This window comes from Neltuma alba, unplaced genomic scaffold (genome assembly GCF_004799145.2).
Source record: "Neltuma alba isolate B1F8T4 unplaced genomic scaffold, ASM479914v2 tig00006530_pilon, whole genome shotgun sequence".
Taxonomy (NCBI): Eukaryota; Viridiplantae; Streptophyta; class Magnoliopsida; order Fabales; family Fabaceae; genus Neltuma; species Neltuma alba.
This window is the reverse complement of record NW_021634490.1, coordinates 109,790-133,994: the sequence shown is the minus strand read 5'-3', so window position 1 is coordinate 133,994 and position 24,205 is coordinate 109,790. Positions and strand designations below refer to the sequence as shown.

General features: G+C 34.1%; 3 protein-coding genes across 3 annotated transcripts; 2 read left to right on the top strand and 1 right to left on the bottom strand.

The window, feature by feature from the left end:
- Positions 1-6,971: 6,971 nt before the first annotated feature.
- LOC114750570 (ervatamin-B-like) lies at positions 6,972-8,760 on the top strand. The gene is made up of 3 exons (XM_028939166.1): positions 6,972-7,242; positions 7,346-7,578; positions 8,557-8,760. Exons 1-3 carry the CDS (start codon positions 6,972-6,974, stop codon positions 8,758-8,760), a joined length of 708 nt encoding a protein of 235 aa, XP_028794999.1.
- A 3,335-nt stretch (positions 8,761-12,095) lies between these two features.
- On the bottom strand, positions 12,096-14,054 carry LOC114750569 (ervatamin-B-like). The gene is made up of 4 exons (XM_028939165.1): positions 13,577-14,054; positions 13,004-13,236; positions 12,691-12,825; positions 12,096-12,456 (listed from the first exon to the last, which is right to left on the bottom strand). Exons 1-4 carry the CDS (start codon positions 14,052-14,054, stop codon positions 12,235-12,237), a joined length of 1,068 nt encoding a protein of 355 aa, XP_028794998.1. The 3' UTR covers positions 12,096-12,234.
- An 8,556-nt stretch (positions 14,055-22,610) lies between these two features.
- On the top strand, positions 22,611-23,935 carry LOC114750568 (P34 probable thiol protease-like). The gene is made up of 3 exons (XM_028939164.1): positions 22,611-22,806; positions 23,235-23,485; positions 23,819-23,935. Exons 1-3 carry the CDS (start codon positions 22,611-22,613, stop codon positions 23,933-23,935), a joined length of 564 nt encoding a protein of 187 aa, XP_028794997.1.
- Positions 23,936-24,205: the final 270 nt, after the last annotated feature.

Genomic DNA, 24,205 nt, shown 5'->3' with positions numbered 1-24,205 from the left:
GTACAAGTAGCTATTTATGCTGTTAGAGGGACGAGCTAAGTGCTGGTGGGAAAGTGTGAGCCTAGCTGATGACTCACAAGTTACTTGGGATGAATTCAAGAGGATGTTCTTCGATCACTATTTCCTGCCTGCCCTACATCAAGACAAGGAATCAGAGTTCTTTGCCTTGTAACAAAACAATATGCACGAAGATGACTTGATCGCTAAGTTTATAGACCTGTCCAAATATGTGACATTGTTACGGAGGGATGAGGACTCAGGTTGGATGGCTAGGCAATTACGAGAAAGAGCTAGACTAGACTTAAAGCAACAAATGGCCCTAGTTCCAATGACTGATTTTGGAGACATGTGTGCCAACCTTCGAGTTGCAGTTAGGTGGACTCATGAGGTTGAGGAAGCTCATAGAAGGGATTCTCAAGGGTTGTTTTCCTCATACCCTAGACCAATTAGAGGGGTTAGAAAGAGAAATAATATGGGCACAAGAAGCTTTGTGAGCCCATATGGAAAGAATCGAAACTTAAGCCACAAGAAATTTGTACAGAAGGGCTCAGCCCAGAAGAGCATAATCTCAAGATCTCAGTCTAATAGAAACCTGATCACTCATCATGAATTAGTGATGTCAACCCCTACTATCCATAGACCTTGCTTACAGTATGGAAGGAACCATTCTGGAAAATGTTGGAAATGCTACAAGCGTCACAAGATGGGGCACATTGCTCGTTATTGTCCTGAGAATCAGCATAACATTCAGAACTCTAGGGATACTCAATCAATAATCCCGGGCCATGTCTTTGCTATTACTCAAGAAGAAGTAGGTGCTGCCCCTAACGCCATCAAAGGCATTATATCCCTCCAGGGACATAACGTCAAAGCACTATTTGATTCTGGTGCTACCTATTCCTTTGTTTCTTATAAGTATGTCTTGCATTCCAATTTGCACATCTTTGAGATGCTTGTTATTTTGAGTGTGTCTACTCCTACAGGTTTGTCTGTTAGAACTACTCAAGTTTGTTTAAACCTTATGTTAGATTTTAAAGGCCATAGAACAACAATAGATCTAATTTGTTCGCCATTACAAGGGATGGATGTAATTATTGGGATAGATTGGTTATCACGTAATAATGTTATGCTAGATTGTAGAAAGAGAATAGTTGTCTTCCCTAAAGATATGGTGCCTATAGGACCATCTAGTGGGTCAGTATTCTTGTCTGCCATGCAAGTAGATGAATGCATACGAAAAGAATGTCAAGCCTATGCAGTGTTCTTCTTAACATAAGTGGATACTGAGGAAGGAATTGATCATATTGATGTGGTTAGGGAATTTCCTAAAGTCTTCCCTAAGGAAATGATTGGGTTACCTCTTGAACGAGGAGTTGAGTTTGCAATTGATTTAATGCCAAGCACAACACCTATATCTAAGACTCCTTACCGAATGTCTCTGTCCGAGTTGAATGAATTAAAAAAGATAGATAAAGGAACTTCTTGAGAAAGGGTTCATTAGACCCAGCGTATCCCTATGGGGATCCCCAGTGTTGTTCGTTAAGAAGAAAGATGGGAGCATGCGTTTGTGCATTGACTATCGACAACTGAACAAGGTAACAATCAAGAACAAGTACCCCTTGCCTAGAATAGATGACCTATTATATCAGCTGGTGGGATCTTCAGTCTTTTCTAAGATTGATTTGTGGTCAGGCTACCATCTACTTAGAGTTAAAGCAGAAGATATCTCTAAGACTGCTTTTCATACAAGATACAAACAATATGAGTTTCTGGTGATGCCATTTGGGTTGACTAATGCCCTAGCAGTGTTTATGGACTACATGAATCAAATTTTTAGACCTTATCTGGACTAGTTCATAATTGTATTTACTGATGACATCTTAATCTACTCAAAAAGTGAAGTAGAACATCGAGAACACCTAAGAGTTGCACTACGAGTGTCGAATGATCACAAGCTCTATGCAAAGTTGAGCAAGTGTGAGTTTTGGTTGAAGGAATAAACTTTCTAAGCCATGTGGTTTTAGCAAAGGGGGTGGCAATAGACCTGAGTAAAGTAGATGTTGTCCTGAAATATGAGTCACCCAAGTCAATTATAGAGGTTAGAAGCTTTGTGGGATTAGCAGGATACTATCACAGGTTTATCAAAGGATTCTCTTAGGTTGCCATGCCATTAATGAAATTGACAAAGAAAGATCAACCATTCATCTGGACTGATAAATGTGAAGTTGTATTCCAAGAGTTGAAATGCCGATTAACAACCGCACATGTTCTTACTATCCCTGACCCAAATCGGCCATATACCCTATATACTGATGCCTCATTGAAAAGTTTAGGTGCTGTGTTAATACAAGATAGGAAGGTGGTAGCATACGCTTCACAACAGCTAAGATCCCATGAGGAAAATTATCCAACTCATGATCTAGAGCTGACAACAGTGGTATTTGCCCTTAAGATTTGGAGACACTATCTTTATGGGTCAAAATTTAAAGTGTTTAGTGACCATAAGAGCCTAAAGTATCTGATTGATTAGAAGGAATTAAACAACCGGTAGTGAAGGTGGCTAAACTTCCTAAAAGATTATGATTTTGAATTGAAATATCACCCAGGCAAGGCAAATATGGTCGCAGATGCCCTAAGCCAAAAAATCGTTCATGTGCTCTATATGAATCTAAGAGAGTACTACTCACTAGAGAGCTTAAGGGATAGCAGGGTTTTTCCTAGCTCACCTACCCTGTTGCGATCAGATGTTAAGGTGATTGATTTAAGGGAGGAACTTGTGACTTCTTAACTACAAGATGAGCACCTAAAGAGAATTAAGGAGTTACAGAAAGGAGAGAGAAAGGATTATAGCTTTGGGGAGGATGGTATTTTAAGATACCAAAGGAAGGTGTGCATTCCAAGTAATGGAGAAATTAAGAGGCCGGTACTAGAGGAAGCCCATCGAAGTAAATATACCATGCATCCAGGAGCAATTAAGATGTATCATGACTTAAGGCAACAATATTGGTGGCCAAGGATGAAGTAAGATGTGACGAAGTATGTACAGAAGTGTCTCACTTGTCAGAGAGTAAAGATCGAACATTTAAAACTCCCAAGCTTGTTGTAGAATCTAGAGATACCCAAGTGGAAATAGGAGAGTATCTCTTTGGACTTCATTATGGGATTACCAAGAACACCAACAGGTTTTGATGCCATATGGGTTATTATGGATCAGTTAACAAAGTCTGCCTACTTTTTACCCATTAAAATGAACTACTCGATGGAAAAGTTAGCACAAATATATGTCTCAGAAATAATTAGACTTCATGGAACCCCGACTAGTATAGTCTCAGATCGTGATCCCGATTCAAATCAGGATTTTAGAAGTTGTTACAAGAGGCAATGGGATCCAAATTGTGTTTTAGTACAGCATACCACCCGCAGACTGATGGACAAACCAAAAGAACCATACAAACATTGGAAGATATGCTTCAAGCATGTGTTATTGAGTTTAGAGGGAGTTGGGATAGCCACTTATCATTAGCAGAGTTTGTTTAGAACAATAGTTACCATTCTAGTATACAAATAGCACCATTTGAAGCATTATATGGCAGAAAGTGTAGATCACCATTATGTTGGACATAGTTGAGTGAAAGGACTATTATTGGTCCTAAGTATATGGATGAGACCACCAAGAAGATTGAAGTAATCAAACAAAAGTTGCTGACTGCACAAAGTAGATAGAAAAGCTATACTAATCAAAGACAAAGACCTCTAGAGTTTGAAGTAGGCGATCATGTGTTCCTGAAGGTATCTCCTACTACCGGTATTGGTAGATCTATTAAGGCTAAAAAGTTGACACCCAGATATATCAGACCACATGAAATCCTAGAAAGAATTGGGTCAATAGCCTACCGCATTGCACCACCTCCACACTTGTCAAAGGTGCATGACGTATTTCATGTCCCCCAATTAAAGAAATACTAGTCGGACCCATCATATATTATGGAATTAAAAGAGGTGGAACTACAAGAAGACTTGACTTATAAAGCAGAACCAGAGAAAATCCTAGATGTGAATGATAAAGAATTGCGGAATAAGACTATTAGACTCCTCAAAATCTTTTGGAAGGGCATGTCACATAGTGATACTACTTGGGAAACTGAGGAGAGAATGCGTCGTGACTATCCTCACCTATTCAATAAAGGTATGAACACATCGTCCTTTATTTAATTTTGAGGACAAAATTTCTTTAGGTGGGAAGAATTGTAACATCGTTATTTTTATAGCTAGTATTTAATTAAATTTATAAATAAATATATTTTATTATTAAGTTAATAAAAATTTAGGTATAGGCAAATTATCATCATCATCATCATCATCATTATTAATATTTTTGTGTGTGAGTGTGTGTGAATGTGTATGTGGATGATATTTTAGAAAATTATACCATGGTATAGAAATCCCACATCAACTAATCATTAAAGTAAAGGAGCTTGAGGGGTCTATATACAGGAGGTAGTGGGTGGAGTTTGAAGTGAGTAAATAATTTTCACACATATCTGAGGTAGTCTTAGAAAAGTGCTAGTTTTGAGTTTATTAACTGTTGGATCGGACTAAAATTTGGTCAGCCCATTTGGAACATCCAAGTCATTAATTTTAACGATTGGATCATCATTTTGATCTCCAACTTGCAACTTATTAGGTATGTTTTCGACTTATTTTTTTTTACATTTAGCAGATAGAGTCCTAAATAGTAAATTAGCATTTTTAAGTTTGTTAACTGTTAGATTGAGCTATAATTTGGAGAATAGTATCATGATAGATAGGAAATTAAATTCAATGGTTAGATTAAGGGTTTAACTTCTGTAGTGAGAATAACCTGGTTCTTATTAAGTCTATTTGTTTAAGTCCTTTGAAGATAGAACATAAGTTATAAATTTATAGTTGGTCTATTCACGTTATGAATTTGATGATTCTAATAATATAATCTAATAATTAAAGGATATTTAAGCAAGAAAAATTTAGGAATCGAGTCTAAATCATATATATGTGTTATCATTTTAAACCTTAGAGAAATGTCTTTTAGGCTAGAATTCTGAGTAAAAATTAAAGCTTTTAGAGGAGGAGTTAGAGGCTAGAATTTTGTGAGTAGCCTACTCTAATACTATAGAGATAACATTTTAATTTTTTTTGTAGATATAAACTCTATTGTGGCATTTTCAAGGTTGGACTTTAGTTGTATTTGACTGTTAGCTAGGAGACCAAGTAACTAAATTTTCATATGTTGCATGCTCTAGTATGAAGTTGGTGAATGGTTTTATAATTAATTCTATAAAAGTATATTATGTTTTGTATGAACTATCTTGTGGGATGCTATTTTAAAAAGGATTGATATCATTTGTATTGTGAGAAATTCCTGATCATGATTATGTGTTATTATGAAATTCGGTTAATTATGCATATAAATGTGTCGTTTTGAACTCTGTGCATCTAGTTTGGGTGGAGGAAGGAGATAATTAGAGTTATTGAAATTCATATACTTGCCACGTGGTATTGGCCTCCATACGGAGCTCTATGGTTGGCTGCTATTATTGTCCCACTAGTTCTTTGAGGGACTGCGACACTCTACTAGTTCTTTGAGGGGGGACCCATGGTCCACTGAGTGCTCTATGGTCTTTGGCCGATCGACATCACTTGTGTGGTGAGCTTATCAGAGTTGCCAGTCAAATGGAAAGAACTTAGCCCTTAGGTCCAGTCGACAGAAATAAGGAGGATATAATGATGGATTTGGGTTCAAGAATTGCATATGACATGGGATATTCATTAACATTTATATCTTTTAAATAAATAAAAAGTATGTTATCTTTTGAAATGTATCAACTACATGAGATTGGTGGAAATATTTGTCTTATATGATTATTGTGGGTTTAAATGTTAAATAAATGTCTATCAACTATTATTAACTTTGTGTATCCCACCTGACACCTCACTAGCCTATGTTAGGGTGTGTGATAGGTAGGGATTTAGTTACTGAGACGTTGTCTCATTCCCGTTGCTTTACCATTTTTTAGGAAACAATACGTTAGTGGTACCTTCAGGGAAGACTCTTGATGTGGACCTTATTTTATGCGATCTTTTGGTATATTGCCACGTATTAAGACTGCATTCATTTAGGACTTATTTTACCTTCTCATATTTTTATGTCGTTTGACTTAGTGAACATATTATACCTTTTATCTTTGGTTTATTTTGTCTGAACATTGGACTAGAGTGCTGCCAGTAGGCCTGAAGCCCTTAGATTTCATGTGATTGAATTATTGTGGATCCACGATGTGATAATGACAATTTTTGCAAGTTTAGTTGTTGTTAGTATTGACTAATATAGTCAAATCTAAACTGCTATTATAATTTATCATTCAGAGGCATATTGTCTTATAACCATGTTAGCTACAATTACAGATATAGATTATTCTTTTTCCAACCATGATAGCCTTAATTAAGGGCGAATGCTTTCCTATCATAGTTAGCCCCTTGATGATATGATTGCTTCTAAATAACCATGATAGGGTATGTTTACTAGTTTTATTCCTTTCTATCATGGTTAGTTCTAGTTAGTAAGTGGTGATGTTACAAAAATATCTAAAGTTAACTCATAGTTGAAGTTTTTCCCTCACAACTACATTGTGGAATTACATTATAAATACCTCATCGCTGGTTTTGCTTTCATGCAAGCTCTAGCTTATTTGAAGCCTAGTTTCATTTCTTAGTAATTGAAACAACAAACAAGCTAGTTGGCGTGGCCTTTCTCTATTTCTAAAACCTCGTTCCTTCATTTCTTAATCTTGAACTTGATTCTGACATGTCTCTCTTCAGGATTTATCCCTTCAGAGGGAGAAGAAGAGTATGAAACATTCCAACAATGGATGAAGCAGCGTGCAAGAATGTACACGAACTCTAAAGAGAGTGAAAGCAGATAGCAAATATTTTGAATGAATCTGAGGCATATCAAAGCGAAGCATGCCAAGAGATCCAATTCCTCTAGCGGTGGCTATCGTTTGGGATTCAACAAGTTTGTTGATATGAGTCCTAAGGAGTTCAAGAGAGTGTACCTTCACCAACTACCTGCGCCGACCACCACCAACCCAGCCACCACCGCCTCGAGGTCTGGCTACGTGAAACAGGACTCATGCACACCACCTGCCTCTGTGGATTGGAGACAGAAAGGAGCCGTGACTTCGGTTAAAGACCAGCAACGTTGTGGTATGGACTTGATGGAACCCTATTATAAGAAATATATCAAGTTTCCTTTTGTATGTCTCTAAAGGTTCAATGTGCTGATAGATTAATGTTTTATGGTTCATAGGAAGTTGCTGGGCATTTGGAAGCATTAGGGCCATTGAATTAATACAGGCAATAGAGACAGGGGAACTTATATCCCTTTCAGAACAAGAACCTGTAGATTGTGACTCTGTAAGCCATGGTTGTTTAGGTGGGTCCCCTAAGAGTGCTTTTGAATGGGTTATCAGAAATGGTGGCATTAATAAAGAAGAAGAGTACCCCTATGTAGCTCTAGACGATTCCTGCAAAGCCAATACAGTTTGTTTCATCTCTCTCTCTCTCTATATATATATATGCATGTATATATTTGTTAAGCACAAGTATCCTCCTATTGGTGGTAATCTTGTTTGAGACACTATGGGGCATTAAATTTGAACACCTCTCATAATTTGCCACATTGTGAGAAACTAGCCCTTTTGGCTAGACTCAACCCTGTTGTCCCTCTCTCTCTATATATGTGCGTGTGTGTGTGTGTCACACATTATAGCTTCTCTGTCTAATTTGAGGATTTCAAAACGTTTCCAAAGCAAAATGGAGATAGTGGCGTGAAAATTACAAATTATGCACAAGTAGATCAATAGGGAGAAGCCCTCTTGTGTGCTGTGGCTCAGCAGCCTATTACAGTATCTTTGGATTCATCAAATCTTCAATTCTATGACAGCGTAAGTATTTTCTCTGTCTTCATTCAATCTTCAACGTGTTTTTTTTCCTACTTAATCGTTTTATTGAATTAATATTAGTTGAGTGTTCTAATACATATAAATAACAAATCTTTCTTTTAGTTCGCCAGAATTTATGTACTTAGTTTAAACTTTCATATGAAACGCACCAAACTATACGTAACCTCTGAATTTGGGACCATGTACAGATAATATCTATGACCTTTGAAACTTCACAATAAGCCCTCCTAAACTTTTACATTTATGTATATGACTCATACGATAAATTCTGTACATTACTTATCCACACCTACAACCTAAAGTTTAGAGGGATTATCTACACATTAACCGCAGTTTGAGAGCTAATATATACACACAAAAACAAGGTTTATTATGGGGATATGTAATTGATAGTTGGAGGTAATCTACATAGACTTAAAAGTCCAAGAGAGTTCTTGTACAGTTTAGCCTTTTTAATTTTACTTTAATAACATTTAAGTTTTTGTATAGTTTAGCATTTTTAATTTTACGTTAATGACATTTATTTTTGAATTTTTGGGGGATTTATGATGGTCAGTGTTGCTCAAGGGATTCAATCTATGTGAATCATGCTGTTTTAATTGTGGGATATGGTTCAAAAGATGGAGATGACTATTGGATTGTGAAGAACTCATGGGGAGAAAATTGGGGAATAAATGGATACTTCCATGTTAAGAGGAATACAGATTTTCCAAATGGAGTTTGCGCCATTAATACCATGGCTTGCTACCCAACCATATAAGATTAATATACCGGCTAGCTAGCAAATCTTTGGTCAATTTCTGTTTTCTTCTTGTCATGAACTCAAAGCTATTATAAATTCTAAATAAAAAGTCATGAATTATTCACTATAGTAGATTATTAATGTGTCCTTTTTGGATATATTGTTATAGTTATTCATGGACATCATAAAACTTTTTTCAATCATTCTTGTGATACGGCAAATAGTTTTGACTACTCTTGTAATAGTTTTGATCTATCAAAATTTGTTAAAATAACTTATTTATCATTTTGAAATTCAACAGGTGTTTTTTAATCATTTTTCCTGTTTTTAAAAAAAGGCTCATGTGCCTATAGAAATAACGTTAAGAGTACAATATAGTATAAACAGTATATCTCAATATACAATTGTCCGGTAAAATAGGAATAGTTCTCTCTTGTAGGGTGGCCAAGAAGAAGAAATAAAAGCATTATGCTAGCTATAACGACCACCGAAATAAAAGCATTACGTTATGGACTTAATAATAATGTCTTCATGATATTATTAATTGAAGTCATTTTTTTACCATTTCAAAGATAATATGACTCTAATATGTTTCACCATAATTAAGAAAAATCTTAATTTCATTAACTTTATTATAAAATTTAATAATTTGTCAACTTTACACCTGTTTAGTATATACTTTATACTGGTACTTTAAAACCTTGTTCTCTTGAATAATAAATGAAGAACACAATTGTATAATGTATATTCATATAAACGAATTTAATAATGTAACTTATATTAACGAGTTTATTAGACATTTGGACCCCAGAAGTCTTCTCCAATTAACGGTCTTGGGAGAGCACCATGTAATTTGAATGTTAATTTCAAATTTACACCGTAGACAATAATGGTGGCGGGTGTTATGTGGAAGAAGACAAATTTCTTTCATTGATGGATCCGCATTCCGTGCTCATCGTCTTGATGAGCACGGAGTGCTCAGCACTCAAAACATGGACGTTTTGAGTGCTGAGCATGAGAGACCTTTTTTTTTTTATTACAAAAAAATATATGTATTAGAATTATTTTTAGTTAAAGTTTATCTAATACTCTTAAATATTTTTTTACACATATTCAATATTTTAAAATATTTTATCATATTCTGAAATATTTTCTAATATGTATTTAGTGTTCTGAAATATTTTCTGACAATGCATTTAAAAAAATATTTAAGAATATAATATTTTAAAGTATTTTGTGATCTATTTGGTACCTAAAATATTTTTTCATATATGTTCATTATTTTAAAATACTTTGTGACTGGGCTTACCTAAAAACATATTTTAGGATCTAGTATTCTAAAGTCTTTTATGATTTATCTAATATCCTGAAATATTTTTTAGTATTCTAAAATATTTTATGATACAATATCAAGAAATAGAAAATTTTTTAAAACATTAAATGCATGTGAAAAAATATTTTAAGGTACTAAATAAATCATAAAATACTTTAAGATATTGAAAACATCTAAAAAAATATTTTTGAGTACTAGATAAATGTTAACCAAAAATAATTTTAATACATACTTCTTCTAATTTTTAATATAAGAGTTAGTTTAACTAATTCAAGTATACTACAAAAATTAGCTAAATTATTCAATTGTAATAAATAAGTGTTGTTTTCTCTAAAATGCCTCTCACTAATTATGTGTATTAACTAAAATCAACAATTGATTAAATCTTTAACGCGTACAATTATTATAAGGACTATATTGAAAAAAATAAATATATATAAAAGATAAAATAGATTAGAATATTATATTTAAGACTAAATTAAATATCAAGATAATTTTTATATTAATAATTTGAGATGATATAAACTTTTTTGTAACAAAAAATAAAATAAAAAAAAATAAAAATGCTCAGCACTCAAAACGCTCTGAGCACTCCGTGCTCATCAGGCTGATGAGCACGGAATGCGAACCATTTCATTGATTCGTTTATAAAGAATTTCATATTGGTTTAATTTATTTACTAGCCATGAACTACAATTATTGATTTTTTTTTTGCCAGCCATTAACTGCAATTATACTGCTCTTTGCCTCCTTTATTTCATTATATTTGTCTTTGACGCAAAATTGTTTTATATTTCAAGTTTTCTTCTAATTCTAAAACAACATATAATATCATTTTTCTTGTTTTACCACTGGAGCAGAATAATGTTTTTAGAAGTATTAAAGTACTGTTAGCAATAAATGAGGGGCAAATTTGGCAAAATATATCATATTTTTGCATAGAAAAAAATTGATCTATAAGAATATATATTCCTATAGTTTATCTCAATTCTAAATTAGATCCTTATAACTTATTTTGTTTAAAATTGTCCAATGTGATTTGGTCCATTATAGCCTTATAGTCATCCATGCATCCTTAAATGTAAAACCTATTAATTTTAATTTATAGAATTTCATGGGATGTATGATATTTTTTTTCATATTTATTTCACACCATCTTTATCTCGTGCATCTTTATAAATGAAATTCCATAAAACTTACAAGTTAAAATTAACAAATTATAGAATAAGGACTGAATTCAAAATAATAATAAAAAAAAACGAACCTAATTCAAAATTGAGTTGGACAATAACAATTTATGGATTAATTTTCCCTTTTATATATTTATTGCCTTTCTTAATTTGTGCGCAATAAACTAAAAGTATTTATGTAATAAAACTGAGGGAGTGTCAAATTAGTATCCCATTATGTACCTATTTACTCCTTTGATCTTATTTATAGAGCAGACATAGAAATTTTTTTTGATCCAATTTATAAATTACTTCGTTAAATTTTTAATAAGAATATATAGCTAGATATTTTTTTTGGAAAGCTGTATACATTAAATAGGGATAAAATTTTAAAGTTGTTATATTTTAATAGAGAGTTAAGGTAGTTTAAAATTTTTCTCGGTTTGTTGTGTTTTATAAATAGGACCAGATAAGTATAAATCACTTGTATTTCAAGCTTGCAATAAATACGTTTTGTACTTTCTTTGACCTATTTGCTTTATTTCTCTCTACATTTATTAGGTCAACCGTGTAAAATTAAAAGAAAAACTTATCAATTATCTTACAGGTGACTTATAATTATGAGCAAACTTTTTCGTACAAGTGATTTGTGTGTGTGTGTATGAACATTTTATGACAAAAAAATTTATAGGGAAGTCACGCTTATAAAAGGCCTTAAACGATTACTTTCTTTCGTGAGTTGAAGTTTCAAGACTGATATTATTTATCCTAATCAATTCCTTTGAAGTTAAAAATAAATTTTGATAAGGTCAGCTACAGTGACATCAAATAAATCATCACACAACAGCAAATAATTTAAGGCTTTTTATTTAAAGTTGATGATAGAGACTTGATGAGTTCATAGTAAATCATCACACAAAAGCAAATAATTAAGAAGTACATCACATAACAGATTGACAATGGGACGGACCAAGTAACAAGTGTACTAGTCTACATGTTTGGGACATAAGCCCAAGCATTGAGGGCGCAAACTCCATGTGGTAAGTTTGTGTTCCTTTTAATAAAGAAGTATCCGTTCATTCCCCAATTCTCTCCCCATGAGTTCTTCGCAATCCAATAATCCGTGCCATTTTTTGAATCATATCCAACAATCAAAGCGACATGAGTCACACCGGTTGAATCCTCGGGGCAATTCTCACCATCATAAACTCCCTAGTCAAGCGAACAAACAAGTTAGAAGTGACAAGGGGAAACTGAAGATTGACGTATGATTCTTACAAATTACGCGGCTTCAAATCCTGAAAACAGCCTCTCCTTTGCAGGGATAAAGTTATGTATATTTATCCCTCACCAGACCTAACCTGGTCGGAGATTCGTGTACTAGGCCGCCATTAACAAGATCACAACAAATATTGAATATTGAGAACTGAGATATATAAGACCTACACTCTCATAAAATCGAAGATCTGTTGCATTGAAAGCGACAGGTACAGGCTGCTTGGAAGCGGCGCACAAGAGAGCATCATCCGATTCTGGTATCTTACTGTAGCTACTAATTTTAACCACTTTGTCTCCATCATGCTGCAGAAACATATATAAATAAACCAGAAATTAGAAAACGAGTATGGTATCAAAAGAACTTTTAACTTTCCATAAATAAACACAAAATCTAAGGTGTATATGTTGGGATAATGTTTTATGCCTAATGGATAGTGTAATTTCCTGTAAGTTTTACATAATATGAGAGAGGCAAACAAACCATGTTGGCTTTGCAAGGACCCTGCTGAGAGACATAAGGATAATCTTCTTCTTTACTAATCCCGCCATTTTGGATGACCCATTTAAAGGCATTATGGGGCCATCCACCTGCACAACCTTGGCTCAAGGGGTCGCAGTCTACGAGTTCTTGCTCAGAAAGGCTAACAAGTTTGCGGGTGGTTATTGCATAAATCGATTCCAAGGCTCCAGTGGCTCCAAATGCCCAACAACTTCCTATATATACAAACAATAAGGAAACAATCTATCAGTCCAGTCTGTTGATCTTTTCGTTATAAGCACCGAGTAACAACTTCACATGAATTAATGAAGTTAGTTAAAATTAGTTATTTCTGGTAAAATATCATAATTACCTTTAATAAAAATTATGAGTTAGAGGAGTTTGGTTAATTAGTTTGAAAGTTATATAGTTTGGGATACTTTAGGTGGAAAAATTATTATTTTAAACAAAGCTTGTTTTCTTATAAAACATGCTAGAGGTTCACTTCAAATTTAAAAACCGTTAGTTTTAGAAACAAGATTAGTGAACTTTGTTGGTTCAAAAGGAACAACTTACCACAAGATTGTTGGTCTTTAACTGGAGTCACAACTCCTTGCTTTCTCCAATCCATGGTAGAAGGGGGTGCACATGAGTCCTTCTGTTGGACATAGCCGGTGCTCGAGGAAGCCGGGGTGATGGTGGCCGGAACCTCCAGCGGATGGAGGTAGGTTTGCGTAAACTCCTCAGGACTCATATCAGCAAACTTGTTGAGGCCCAAACGATACCCAGATGGTGACTTGAATCTCTTAGCATTCGTTTCAGTAATATACTTGAGATTCCTTTGGAATATTTGGAATCTAGTGTTGCTCTCTTCAGAGTTTGGGTAGACTCTTCCGTGCTCCGCCATCCATTGCTGGAACATTTCAAAGTCTTGTTCAGCCTTTGAAAGGGAAACTGATGATTCACTGGTAGGGAATCCTGAAGAGAGACATATCAGAATAGAACACCAGATCAGGGGAAAAAGGACCTGAGACATACTAGTGTAGAAAGCCATGCTTTATTTTGCTGTTTCAGTTACTGAGAAATGAAACTTCAAATAAGCTTGCATGGAACTCAATTCATCCACGAGGTATTTATAGTATAATTCTTGGTACTTGTAGAAGAAAACGACCCAAGTTGAAGTCAATATTTTTTTTTTTTCATTTGACTCATGATGTTTGTTCACATTTTCCCGCTACTAGTCCTTTGATTTTATCATGAGCACGTTACCCATTCTTGACGTAGAAGAACATGTTCCACATCCGTAATTGGCGCAATGTTAATAATCTTAAGTAAGCCCCGTTTTGGCTGAATACGTTTAGTATAGAATTTGACATGTTTTAACGATTTTCGTTGCATCAAAAAATCTGTGTCTTGTTCTATGTTGCGGAAGTCGCGGAGGCCTCAATTAAAGAAGCTAAGGTACCGTGATTGTTTCTTTATGATGATTGAATCAGCATTTTGACGAGATTCAAACTTGCAACCTTGTGACAATCAAGTAAATTGGCAGTGCGTGGGAGGCGGAGAAACCCAGAAGAGGGGATAAACATGATAATGACTCCAGTAATGAATTTAAGAAGCAAAAATACTGGGGTTCAAGTGACAAAAATATCCCGAGGCCAAAAAAAGTGACAAAAATATCCATAAAATATTTTACACGGAGTTGGCTTTTTTTTTTTTGTGAGGCCAAATAGCAATATATTCTTTTGTTCTTATTTTCCTCTCCATTTCCCTCCACTTCCCATTCCAATCTTAGGATAGCAATTTAAACAGTCCAAATTTCATGTTATGAAAATCAGAATAAAATGTTAATTTTTTTTAAAACATAAGTAAATAAAGTTAAACTACTAAATTTAACAATGATAATTTAAAACAACAATAAAAAAAAATACATTATAGTATAAAATCTAGTCCGTTCAAATTGTAATCTTAACGATTGAGATAAAAAGTGAAGGAAAATGGAGGGAAAAGGAAAAGCTGAGCAATCTGTTATTTAGTTTGGTTAGGTCCATTAACCAAAAAAAAAAGTCAAAATGTATATATTTTAAACATCAAACTGAAACCGAACATTAATTAGAAACCGAACTGAATTAAAAGAAATAATTTGGTTCAGTTATTCAGTTTACTCGGGTTTTGGGTCTTTTCTATTTCAATAAACTTTTCTATTTATTCATTATATCAAGAGCCTAAAGTGAAAATATTACTGGGGATATGCTGCAGATGCCATAGCAGCTCAACTAATACAGGGCTTCTCTATTGCTCAAGAAAAGGACAACACAAACGGTAAATATTCTTAGATTAAAAAAAATCCCAGGATTCCATGTGCAGCTTTATTATTTAAATCCTGGAACAACATGAAATATAGACACACATATTCAAAGCCAGATGTCTCATGGATCCAACGAGAAATCAATCTTGGGCTTGACTGCGAGGAGATGAGTGGAAATTGGGATGTGGTGAGGAATTACAATTTGGTTATTCAGTTATAACCGAAATTCTTTTAGGACACTGGATTGAACACCGAAAATCGGAAAAATTTGAAACAAAAACCTTTTAAAAAAAAAGCCGAACACTGAATTAACCGAACCTATAAAACCAAATTAAGTTTGGTTCGGCTTGGTTTTCAGATTTAGTTCAGTTTTGGTCATCCATATGAAAGAGACCCCTTCCCTTCGAGTCCCTCCCTCGTCCCATGCACAACCCCCTCCCCAAAGCCATCATGATATTAAATTTATTGTCATTGATTTTAAATCAAAAGTCATACTCTTTTAATTCTAGGGAAAACATATTTGCAAGTACTTATAGTTTGATCGGATTTTGAATTTGGTCCTTAGAGTTTTATTTATTTTTATTGAATCCTTGTAGTTAATTTTGTTAAATTTACAAGTCCTTCCGTCACTAATATTGCAAACGCCGTTAACCCACAATGGTGGAGGATGATCTGGCAGTGCGCTCTCTCTCCCCTCCCCTGAGTTTGTGTCTCTCTCTCCATCACCTCTCTCTCTCTCATCTATTAAAGCTAATCACGATGAGCTCAATGAAACCCAGAAGGAGTGAAGAAGGACTGCCTCTTTGACTGATCCCACTCCTCATCAACATGAGCACACTGCTTCTATGCTGTTATAAGTTTGATTACGCCAAGACAGAGTATAGTGAGGATTGGCGTTCAGCATTATCCATGGCAATTTTTTCGCTGAACTTCTGTGGCCACTTTCATAAGCACCGCTGCTTTGTTGTCTTTTGTTATAGATAATCAAGATTTGATTAATTCAGATCTCAAAGGAAAACTAATTGCCATAATTTTATATATATATATATATCATGGATCATGAAAATATGATAAACATGAAACTCACCAAAAACACAGTGTGCTAGCTCAAGTAGACTAGAATCAGAGTGATATGAAAAGGAGGTTATATATATGCTGTAAATATCATTACAAAGTCAAGAAATAAAGCCTAAGAAGCGGGAAAAAACTTCATCAGTTCCTCCCATAAGACTCTGATCAAAGCTTCTTCTTTCTGATATATTATAACAGCATAGAAGCAGTGTGCCCATGTTGATGAGGAGTAAGATCAATCAAAGAGGCAATCCTTCTTCACTTCTGGGTGTCATCGAGCTCATGGTGGTTAGCTTTAACAAATGAGAGAGAAAGGTGATGGAGAGAGAGACACAAACCGGGGGAGGGGAGAGAGAGCGCACTGCTAGATCATCTTTTATCATTGTGGGTTAACGGCGTTTGTAACATTAGCAACAGAAGGACTTGTAAATTTAACAAAATTAACTAGAAGGATTTAATAGAAAAAAATAAAACTATAAGGACTTAATTCAAAATTTGATCAAACTACAAGGACCTACAAATATATTTTCCCTTAATTCTATTTATAAGATATAAGTAGTACTCTTTCTGTCCTACCTATAAGTCACATTATTAAATTTTTTTCTGTTGGCAAAAAAGTCATTAGATTCTTAACATAAATATACTGTTTTACTCTTCATGTATTATGCTGTGTATATTACTTGTTTTTTGTTTAAAAACTTTATCTTAAATAAGGATAAAGTGAAAAAGTTATTAAATAATTTTATGACACAAATTAATGAGATTTACAATTTTTCTTGATTATTGAAAGTGACTTATAGATTAAGGTGTTTAGGTGAAAACCACCAATAAAGTCTTTGCATTGGTAGCAAAATTTGCTTGAAGCTTCAACCTTGTGTGCATGCCCTGGGGTTGCTTCAAATCAGATCTCTAGATTACAACAAGTATTATCTCAGTAGATGAGGTTGGCAAGGTGATTTGTAGTTTCAGCAATGACAAAAAGTCGCGATTGAGGAATTGTAAATTGCAATTGCTGTACTGAGGTGCCCAATGCACATGTGATTGTTGATATTGCCAGGGGTGTCCCCCTAAAGAACACTTCAAGTGAAATTGCTTTATGTGTTTTTAAAACTTTTGATGCCGAACCCGAATTATGAACGACATGCCTCGTGCTCTATCGAGCCATCATCGTCAAGGTGCCAGTTGGGCCCAATTTACAAAGAGAAACATATCAGTAATCTAGATCCACGCTTTGAGTTGTTTTACGTGTATTAAATATATTAGTTAAATTTGTCATTTGCTATAAATGAGTATTGTTTTTATAAAATACTTTTGTTAATCATGTGTATTAAGAATATCATTTGATGGAAACTCTACTATACTTTGAGAAAGAAGGGATAAATTTTGATGACAAAGTGGATTTAGATTTTGTCTTGAGGATCAAATTGGATATCCAACTAGCTCTTATATTGAGAATGGTGGCTAGTATAGATTAGAAGTCAAATACCACCTCCATTCCTTATTATAAAACCTAGTTGATTAATTTGGAGGGATTAAGAAAATTAGTTAAGTTAGTTATTTGTTATAAATAAGTATTGTCTTTCCTAAAATACCCTTGCTAATCATGTATATTAACTACAATTACTATTTCATGAACTTTTCATATGTGCTACTACTACAAAGACTATTTTTAAAAATAAATAAATAAATAAATATGAAAAACAAAGTGGGTTGGGGCCTAATATTTACGATCAAATTAAAAGTCAAACAAATTCTTATAATAAGAAATAGAGGTAGTAGGAAATACACAAGTCCCAAGTTTTTGTCTTTTTCTTCACATGAAAGCGGAATCACACTATAACACCTCATTCCTGGTTTCACTTCCATGCAAGGTTGTTTGAAGTTTCATCTGTCAGAATCTGAAACTCCAAAAACAACTAAGCATGGCTTTCTCCATTTCTTCTAAAACGCTGTTCCTTCATTTCTTGATCAGCGGTTCCATTCTCATTTGTTTCTCTTCAGGATTCCCCACAAAGGAATCCGTTCTCCCTTCAAAAGGAGAACAAGATTTTGGATTATTCCAACAATGGATGAATGAGCATGAAAAAGTCTACCCTAGCTAACTCCAAAGAGAGTGAAGTGACATACCAGATATTCCGAAGGAATCTCAAGTATATTACAGAGACGAGTGCCAAGAGATCTGGAAACCGTTTGGGACTCTAACAAGTTTGCCGATACGAGTCCTGAGGAGTTCAAAAGAGTGTACCTCCTTCAGCTTCCGACGCCGACCGCCAACAATTCGTAGATTGCAACTTTGAAACCATGGTTTTGGGTATAAAACCAAACGGTCAGATTAACTAATCGTGGTAATATTATTCCCTTTTTTCCCTCTCTGGAACCTCAGTGGACTAAAATGGATTAATATTTCATTGTTCATAGGAAGTTGTTGGGCGTTTGCAACCTTCGAAGCTATTGAATCACTAAATGCAATGAGCACAGGGGAGCTTGTTTCCCTTTCCGAACAATAACCCGTAGATTGCAACTCTGACAACCATGGTTGTGAGGGTGGATTTACCAGAATGGCCTTTGAATGGAATATACAAAACGGCAGGATTAGTGAAGAAGCTGATTATCCTTGTGTAGCTCAAGAATTTGCAAAACCACCAACATGGTTTTTTTCCTCTCTCTCTCTCTCTCTAACTACTCGTTCAGTCCTTTGTACAAGATCCTTTTAATCAAATTATGAAGTTTTAAAAAAACAGTTAAAATAGCTAAAAGCAATAAATATGTAAAAGTTGAATTCTTTTTTCAAATGAGCCCTTATTTAAAACGGGAAAAAATGAAAGACATACTAGCAATGAGATAAATGATAAGAGACAATATACTATGAGGAAAAAAAATGATGAGAGGGAAAAAAAATTGAACAAGAGCAAAATTGAAGAAAAACACTTAATAATCAAAAACTCATAAGCAGGATCTCATAAAAAAGAACCAAACTAATTCAAATTTTGAGATCTTATAAAAAGGATTGGAGGCGGTATAACAATGACATCTTCTACATGTGTGTTCCCACCGCAAGTGCTCGGATCGTCACAAGTAATAAAGTAATGAGTAGAGTATTGTTCCCATGAAGATTTGGTTACAAAATCCAATCCAGTACTGATTATCACACTTTCGTCTAATTTGAGTTATACAAATATATCAAGAGTGAAGGAAAAATATTTTCAAAATTAAAAATTAATAAAAGAAGCAGAGAAAGTGATTCTTCAACTCCAAGGACAAAATGGGTCCTAGGATTATCTATCCCCCTTGTATTTCAAAAGTACTCAATTAAATCCCCATCATACTTGCTTCTTAATTATAGATTAAGTTAGCCAGGAAACTGAATTACCTACAGTGCTCTCTCAAGTGTCCAAATAGGTATTTAGTTCAATTAATTCATTAATCTCTCAATTTATTAATTGAACCCCAATTTTCATTGCAAACCTTATATGACTATGTGAGGTTAATGAGTACATTAACAAAACCATCCATTCAACTTGCAATGCATCCCTTTGAATTTTATAACATATGGAGCCCTAGAACATATGATGTCTTCAAAAGATAGAGTATCAGTAATTATACGTTAGCTATAGCCAATTCCTTTGTATCTTGATCTTGGCTATGACCAAGATTAATTTCCCTTGGTTGCAACCAATGATTCTCTGGAATATTGTTGGCTGAGGCCAAGAGATTCTGTTGGCTGAGGCCAACAATGCTTTGTTTTACATCTCCTCTTGTCTTGATTTTTTTTTAGTGTGGCATGGCTTCCTATGCATCTTTTCAATTTCATGGGATCAATATTTGTTTCAAATGGCTCCAATGGGAAGCTTCAACCACTTAACAAAGCAAGATAAACTATTAAAACCAATTTGATGAGTGAGGGGCAAAATATTCACAATTAATTGAAAATCCACAACTTTGGCCCGAGTATCAACTACGCACATTTTCTTATCCTAAATACTCTCAAATATGCATTAATTCACCAAAAAATATGATAACTAAAGGAAAAGGTGCTGAAATAAAATGAATTTCACAAGGTTAACAGACAGCCACCTAAGCTCCAGTGGCCGAAGCTTTGGGATCGGCTAGCCATCGAGGGCATTTGGTTTTTTGAAAAACAATAAATAAAAACAAAAGGTAATATGGTCATTTCGGCAAATTTACAAATGTCAAATTGGTTACTTATGACTAAATTGGGATTTTACAAATTTAAGTGACTATTTTGACATTTTAAGTATCATTTCTGTGTCATTTTCCCTATTTTATAAATAAAAATTAAATAAACATTTTAACTTCATCTTAAACTTAATTATTTTTTTTATTAGAAATAAGAATAGAAAAAAACTAGAATCAACCTGTGTGGTTTCGAACCTTTTCTTTTTCAATTGGAATTTATGGTCATCCACCTCTTACGTATGAGAGCATTTTTTTTAAATAATTAATAAATGCATCCTTCAACTTTAATCATGTTTGAATTTCTCATATTGTCCTCATTATGCGACTTGTCCTACTCGCACTACAAAACCGAGTTATGTCCATACAAGTCTATAACTACGATTATAGTATTGGAAGCAACATTAAATAATATTCCTCCGGTCCTAAATATAAGACCCCTTCCGTAATGTAAATTATACTACAAAAGAGGGTCTTATATTTAGGACAGGAGGAGTATCAAAATGCTAAATAGATCATAAATAAGATTAGGATATGGAATACACATGAAAAACAATTTCAGCGTGCTGGATGCCACTTTATCCTATTTTCTTTCAAAACTCAATTCAGTATATATATGATTGGAAAGAGTGGTTTACTTTTACCATCTTTATATGGTTTGATCTGATTTTAATCAGGTCCCTGTAGATGTTTTTCTTTTTATCAAGTACTTATATCTGACCCGATTTTTAATAAGCTTATGTAGTTTTGGGGGGCAAAAAAAATGTATGGTTACCTAATTAAAAATTAAATGAAACTATAAGAATGACAAAAATGCTACAGAGATGCAACTAAAACCAATGAAACTCTAAGAATCCAATAAAAAATTACAGGAATTTAATTAATAATCAAATGAAACCATACAACATTTGGACCCCATTAGTATTCTTTTTGTCAATGATGGATTATGTTTTCCCCTCGAGTTAATCAATACAAAGTCTGCCCAATAATGTGACTGTTTGTCTATTTGAAGTTAATGACAAAATCTCCAATTAAAATTGCAAATTTTAAGCTCCCGTATGGTTTGACTCAAGTTCCTCAATTTCTTAAGCATCCATTAAATGAACACACAGTCTATCATAAACCACAATTATAAGGGGAAGTAACTCAAATAAGTATTCAATCTATATAAGAATCCAAAATAATCTTAAAAAGAAGAGTTGTTTAACTATTCAGGGGAAATAACTCAATTTTTAACCTTAGGTTCTAATGCTTAAGATGGCTAAACTATGGGTAATGCATTGTATCGACTTAAAATTCAGGGATCAATAGTTTCAAAATGAAAACCATGGATACTGACTTACATGAAGTTAAAGTCCAGGAATTGGGTTACAATTTAGAAAAAATTATAGGGACCAAATGATTAATGTTCCCTTATTTAAGGTTGGTGGAACCAAAATGAATTATGTAATAACGAACTTTCTGACCAAACGTTGAACGAAGAAACAATCTCATACGAGCATGAACCACACCAATGAGATCAATGAACCAGCTCGAAATTGTGAAGCACGATACAAGTCAAATAGAAATTAACATACAACATTTAATGTCTTTTTTTCCCTCCATAATCGGTATCAAGAATTACACTATATATAAGCTTTTGAGCTTATTTCAAGTTTCGACAGATCTTTAGCATCTGAAACATCAAATATAAGCATGGCTTTCTGTAACGCTAGGTTGTTCCTTCTTTCTTTGGTTTATTGTTCCATTCTAACAAGTCTCTCTTCAGGATTCTCTACTAAGGGATTTGTTTTTTCTTCAAAGAAAGAACGAGTTTGGAATATTCCAACAATGGATGAAGGAGCATGGAAGGATCTACCCAAACGCTGAAGAGAGTGAAACCAGATTCCAAATATTCCACAGGAATCTCAGGTATATTACAGATATGAATGCTAACAGATCAAAATTACACTGCGCCTTGTAGTTATCGTTTGGCCCTCACAAGTTTGCTGATATGATTCCCGAGGAGTTTAGGAAAATTTACCTACGTGAACTCAAATGCCGACCACCGTCGCCCCTATCCCTGCCGCTGCCACCAACACCACGGCCACTATGACGACGGATTATGCGCAGCAGAAGGACTCCTGTGGAGCACCTGCTTCCATGGATGGGAGAGAGCGTGGAGTTGTCACTGGAGTTAAAACCAACAAAGATGTGGTAAGCCTCTCTTGTTCAGCCAACTTAATTTATGTAGGTGTACAAATATATTTTACTCTTGCTGGATAACTCACGAAGTTAAATAAATTAATTAATTATAACAAATAGGATATAGTGACCTCTCTAAAATAAATAACTTTGTATAACATTAGATTATACATTAGTTTATAAATTAGGTAAATTAGTTTGGGGAAAAAATGATAAATATGTGACCCTAAGTGAATTGATGTCTTATATTTTGAATTGAAGATCCAGCATCCCAATGAGCTCTTATATTAGAGACTGGAAAGATTGTTATCTATGAACATAGACTTGAGACACAAATATATATAGTACACATGCCCACATGATTAATTGATGTCATTCATATCCCAAAAAAAGGGGACACGTGGAATCATTTTTAATTGGTTCTTCTCTTGATCCTCAATGGACTCATATAGATTTATGGTTAACGATGATTCGCAGGAAGTTGCTGGGCATTTGCAGCTGCTGCAGCCACTGAATCAGCACATGCAATAGCCACAAGGGAACTTATCACCCTTTCTGAACAACAACTCATAGACAGTGATTCCATGAGCCAAGGTTGCTCAGGAGGATGGCCCTCTAATGCCTTTGATTGGCTTATAAAAAATGGCGGGATTAGCAGAGAAGATGATTATCCTTATTCCGCTCGGCAGGGTTATTGCAGAGCCAACATGGCATCTCTCTCTCTCTCTGTATGTGTGTGTGTCTCTATATATATTTATATGTTTCTCTTTGTCTAACTTATTTCTTTATATATGCTTCTTAACCAGAATGGGAATACTGCCGTCAAAATTAGTAACTATCAACGTGTAACACCATTAGATGATGCTCTCTTGTGTAACAACATCAGATGATAAATCCTGAGAAGTATCAACATTATTTCATTTTTAAGTTTGATCTGATTGCTCTTTTATTATTTTTAGGGAATTTATGAAGGTGAGAATTGCCCCAGATGATAAATCCTGAGAAGTATCAACATTATTTCATTTTTAAGTTTGATCTGATTGCTCTTTTATTATTTTTAGGGAATTTATGAAGGTGAGAATTGCCCCAGGGAATCAAACAATTTGACTCGTGCTGTTTTGATTGTTGGATATGATTCTAATGATGGAAAAGATTATTGGATTGCGAAAAACTCCTGAGGATAAGATTGGGGAATGAAAGGATCCATCTTGATCCGAAGAAACATGGGTTTACCAAATGGAGTATGCTCTATCAATACTGCAGCTTTCTACCCAACCATGTAAGTGTCAAGTTCTTGTTTTATGTCATGAATTTTAAATAAACTGTCATAAATTATTGATTAATTATAGTGAAACACATTATATATTTTGTTATTTATGATCATATAAATATATATATTGGATATCTAAAGTAATTTATTTTAAAGCCCCAGAGAATTGCTGATTTAC

What these genes read in the sequence shown, in the direction of transcription:
- LOC114750570 (XM_028939166.1), top strand. Translation starts at nt 6,972, where the DNA reads ATGAATCTGAGGCATATCAAAGCGAAGCATGCCAAGAGATCCAATTCC. An exon ending in TAAAGACCAGCAACGTTGTG is followed by an intron (nt 7,243 to 7,345) that starts GTATGGACTTGA and finishes TATGGTTCATAG; the next exon opens with GAAGTTGCTGGGCATTTGGA. An exon ending in ATTCCTGCAAAGCCAATACA is followed by an intron (nt 7,579 to 8,556) that starts GTTTGTTTCATC and finishes TATGATGGTCAG; the next exon opens with TGTTGCTCAAGGGATTCAAT.
- LOC114750569 (XM_028939165.1), bottom strand. Translation starts at nt 14,054, where the DNA reads ATGGCTTTCTACACTAGTATGTCTCAGGTCCTTTTTCCCCTGATCTGG. An exon ending in TAAAGACCAACAATCTTGTG is followed by an intron (nt 13,237 to 13,576) that starts GTAAGTTGTTCC and finishes TTGTATATATAG; the next exon opens with GAAGTTGTTGGGCATTTGGA. An exon ending in GTCCTTGCAAAGCCAACATG is followed by an intron (nt 12,826 to 13,003) that starts GTTTGTTTGCCT and finishes ATGTTTCTGCAG; the next exon opens with CATGATGGAGACAAAGTGGT.
- LOC114750568 (XM_028939164.1), top strand. Translation starts at nt 22,611, where the DNA reads ATGCCGACCACCGTCGCCCCTATCCCTGCCGCTGCCACCAACACCACG. An exon ending in AGCCAACTTAATTTATGTAG is followed by an intron (nt 22,807 to 23,234) that starts GTGTACAAATAT and finishes GATGATTCGCAG; the next exon opens with GAAGTTGCTGGGCATTTGCA. An exon ending in TGGCATCTCTCTCTCTCTCT is followed by an intron (nt 23,486 to 23,818) that starts GTATGTGTGTGT and finishes TATTATTTTTAG; the next exon opens with GGAATTTATGAAGGTGAGAA.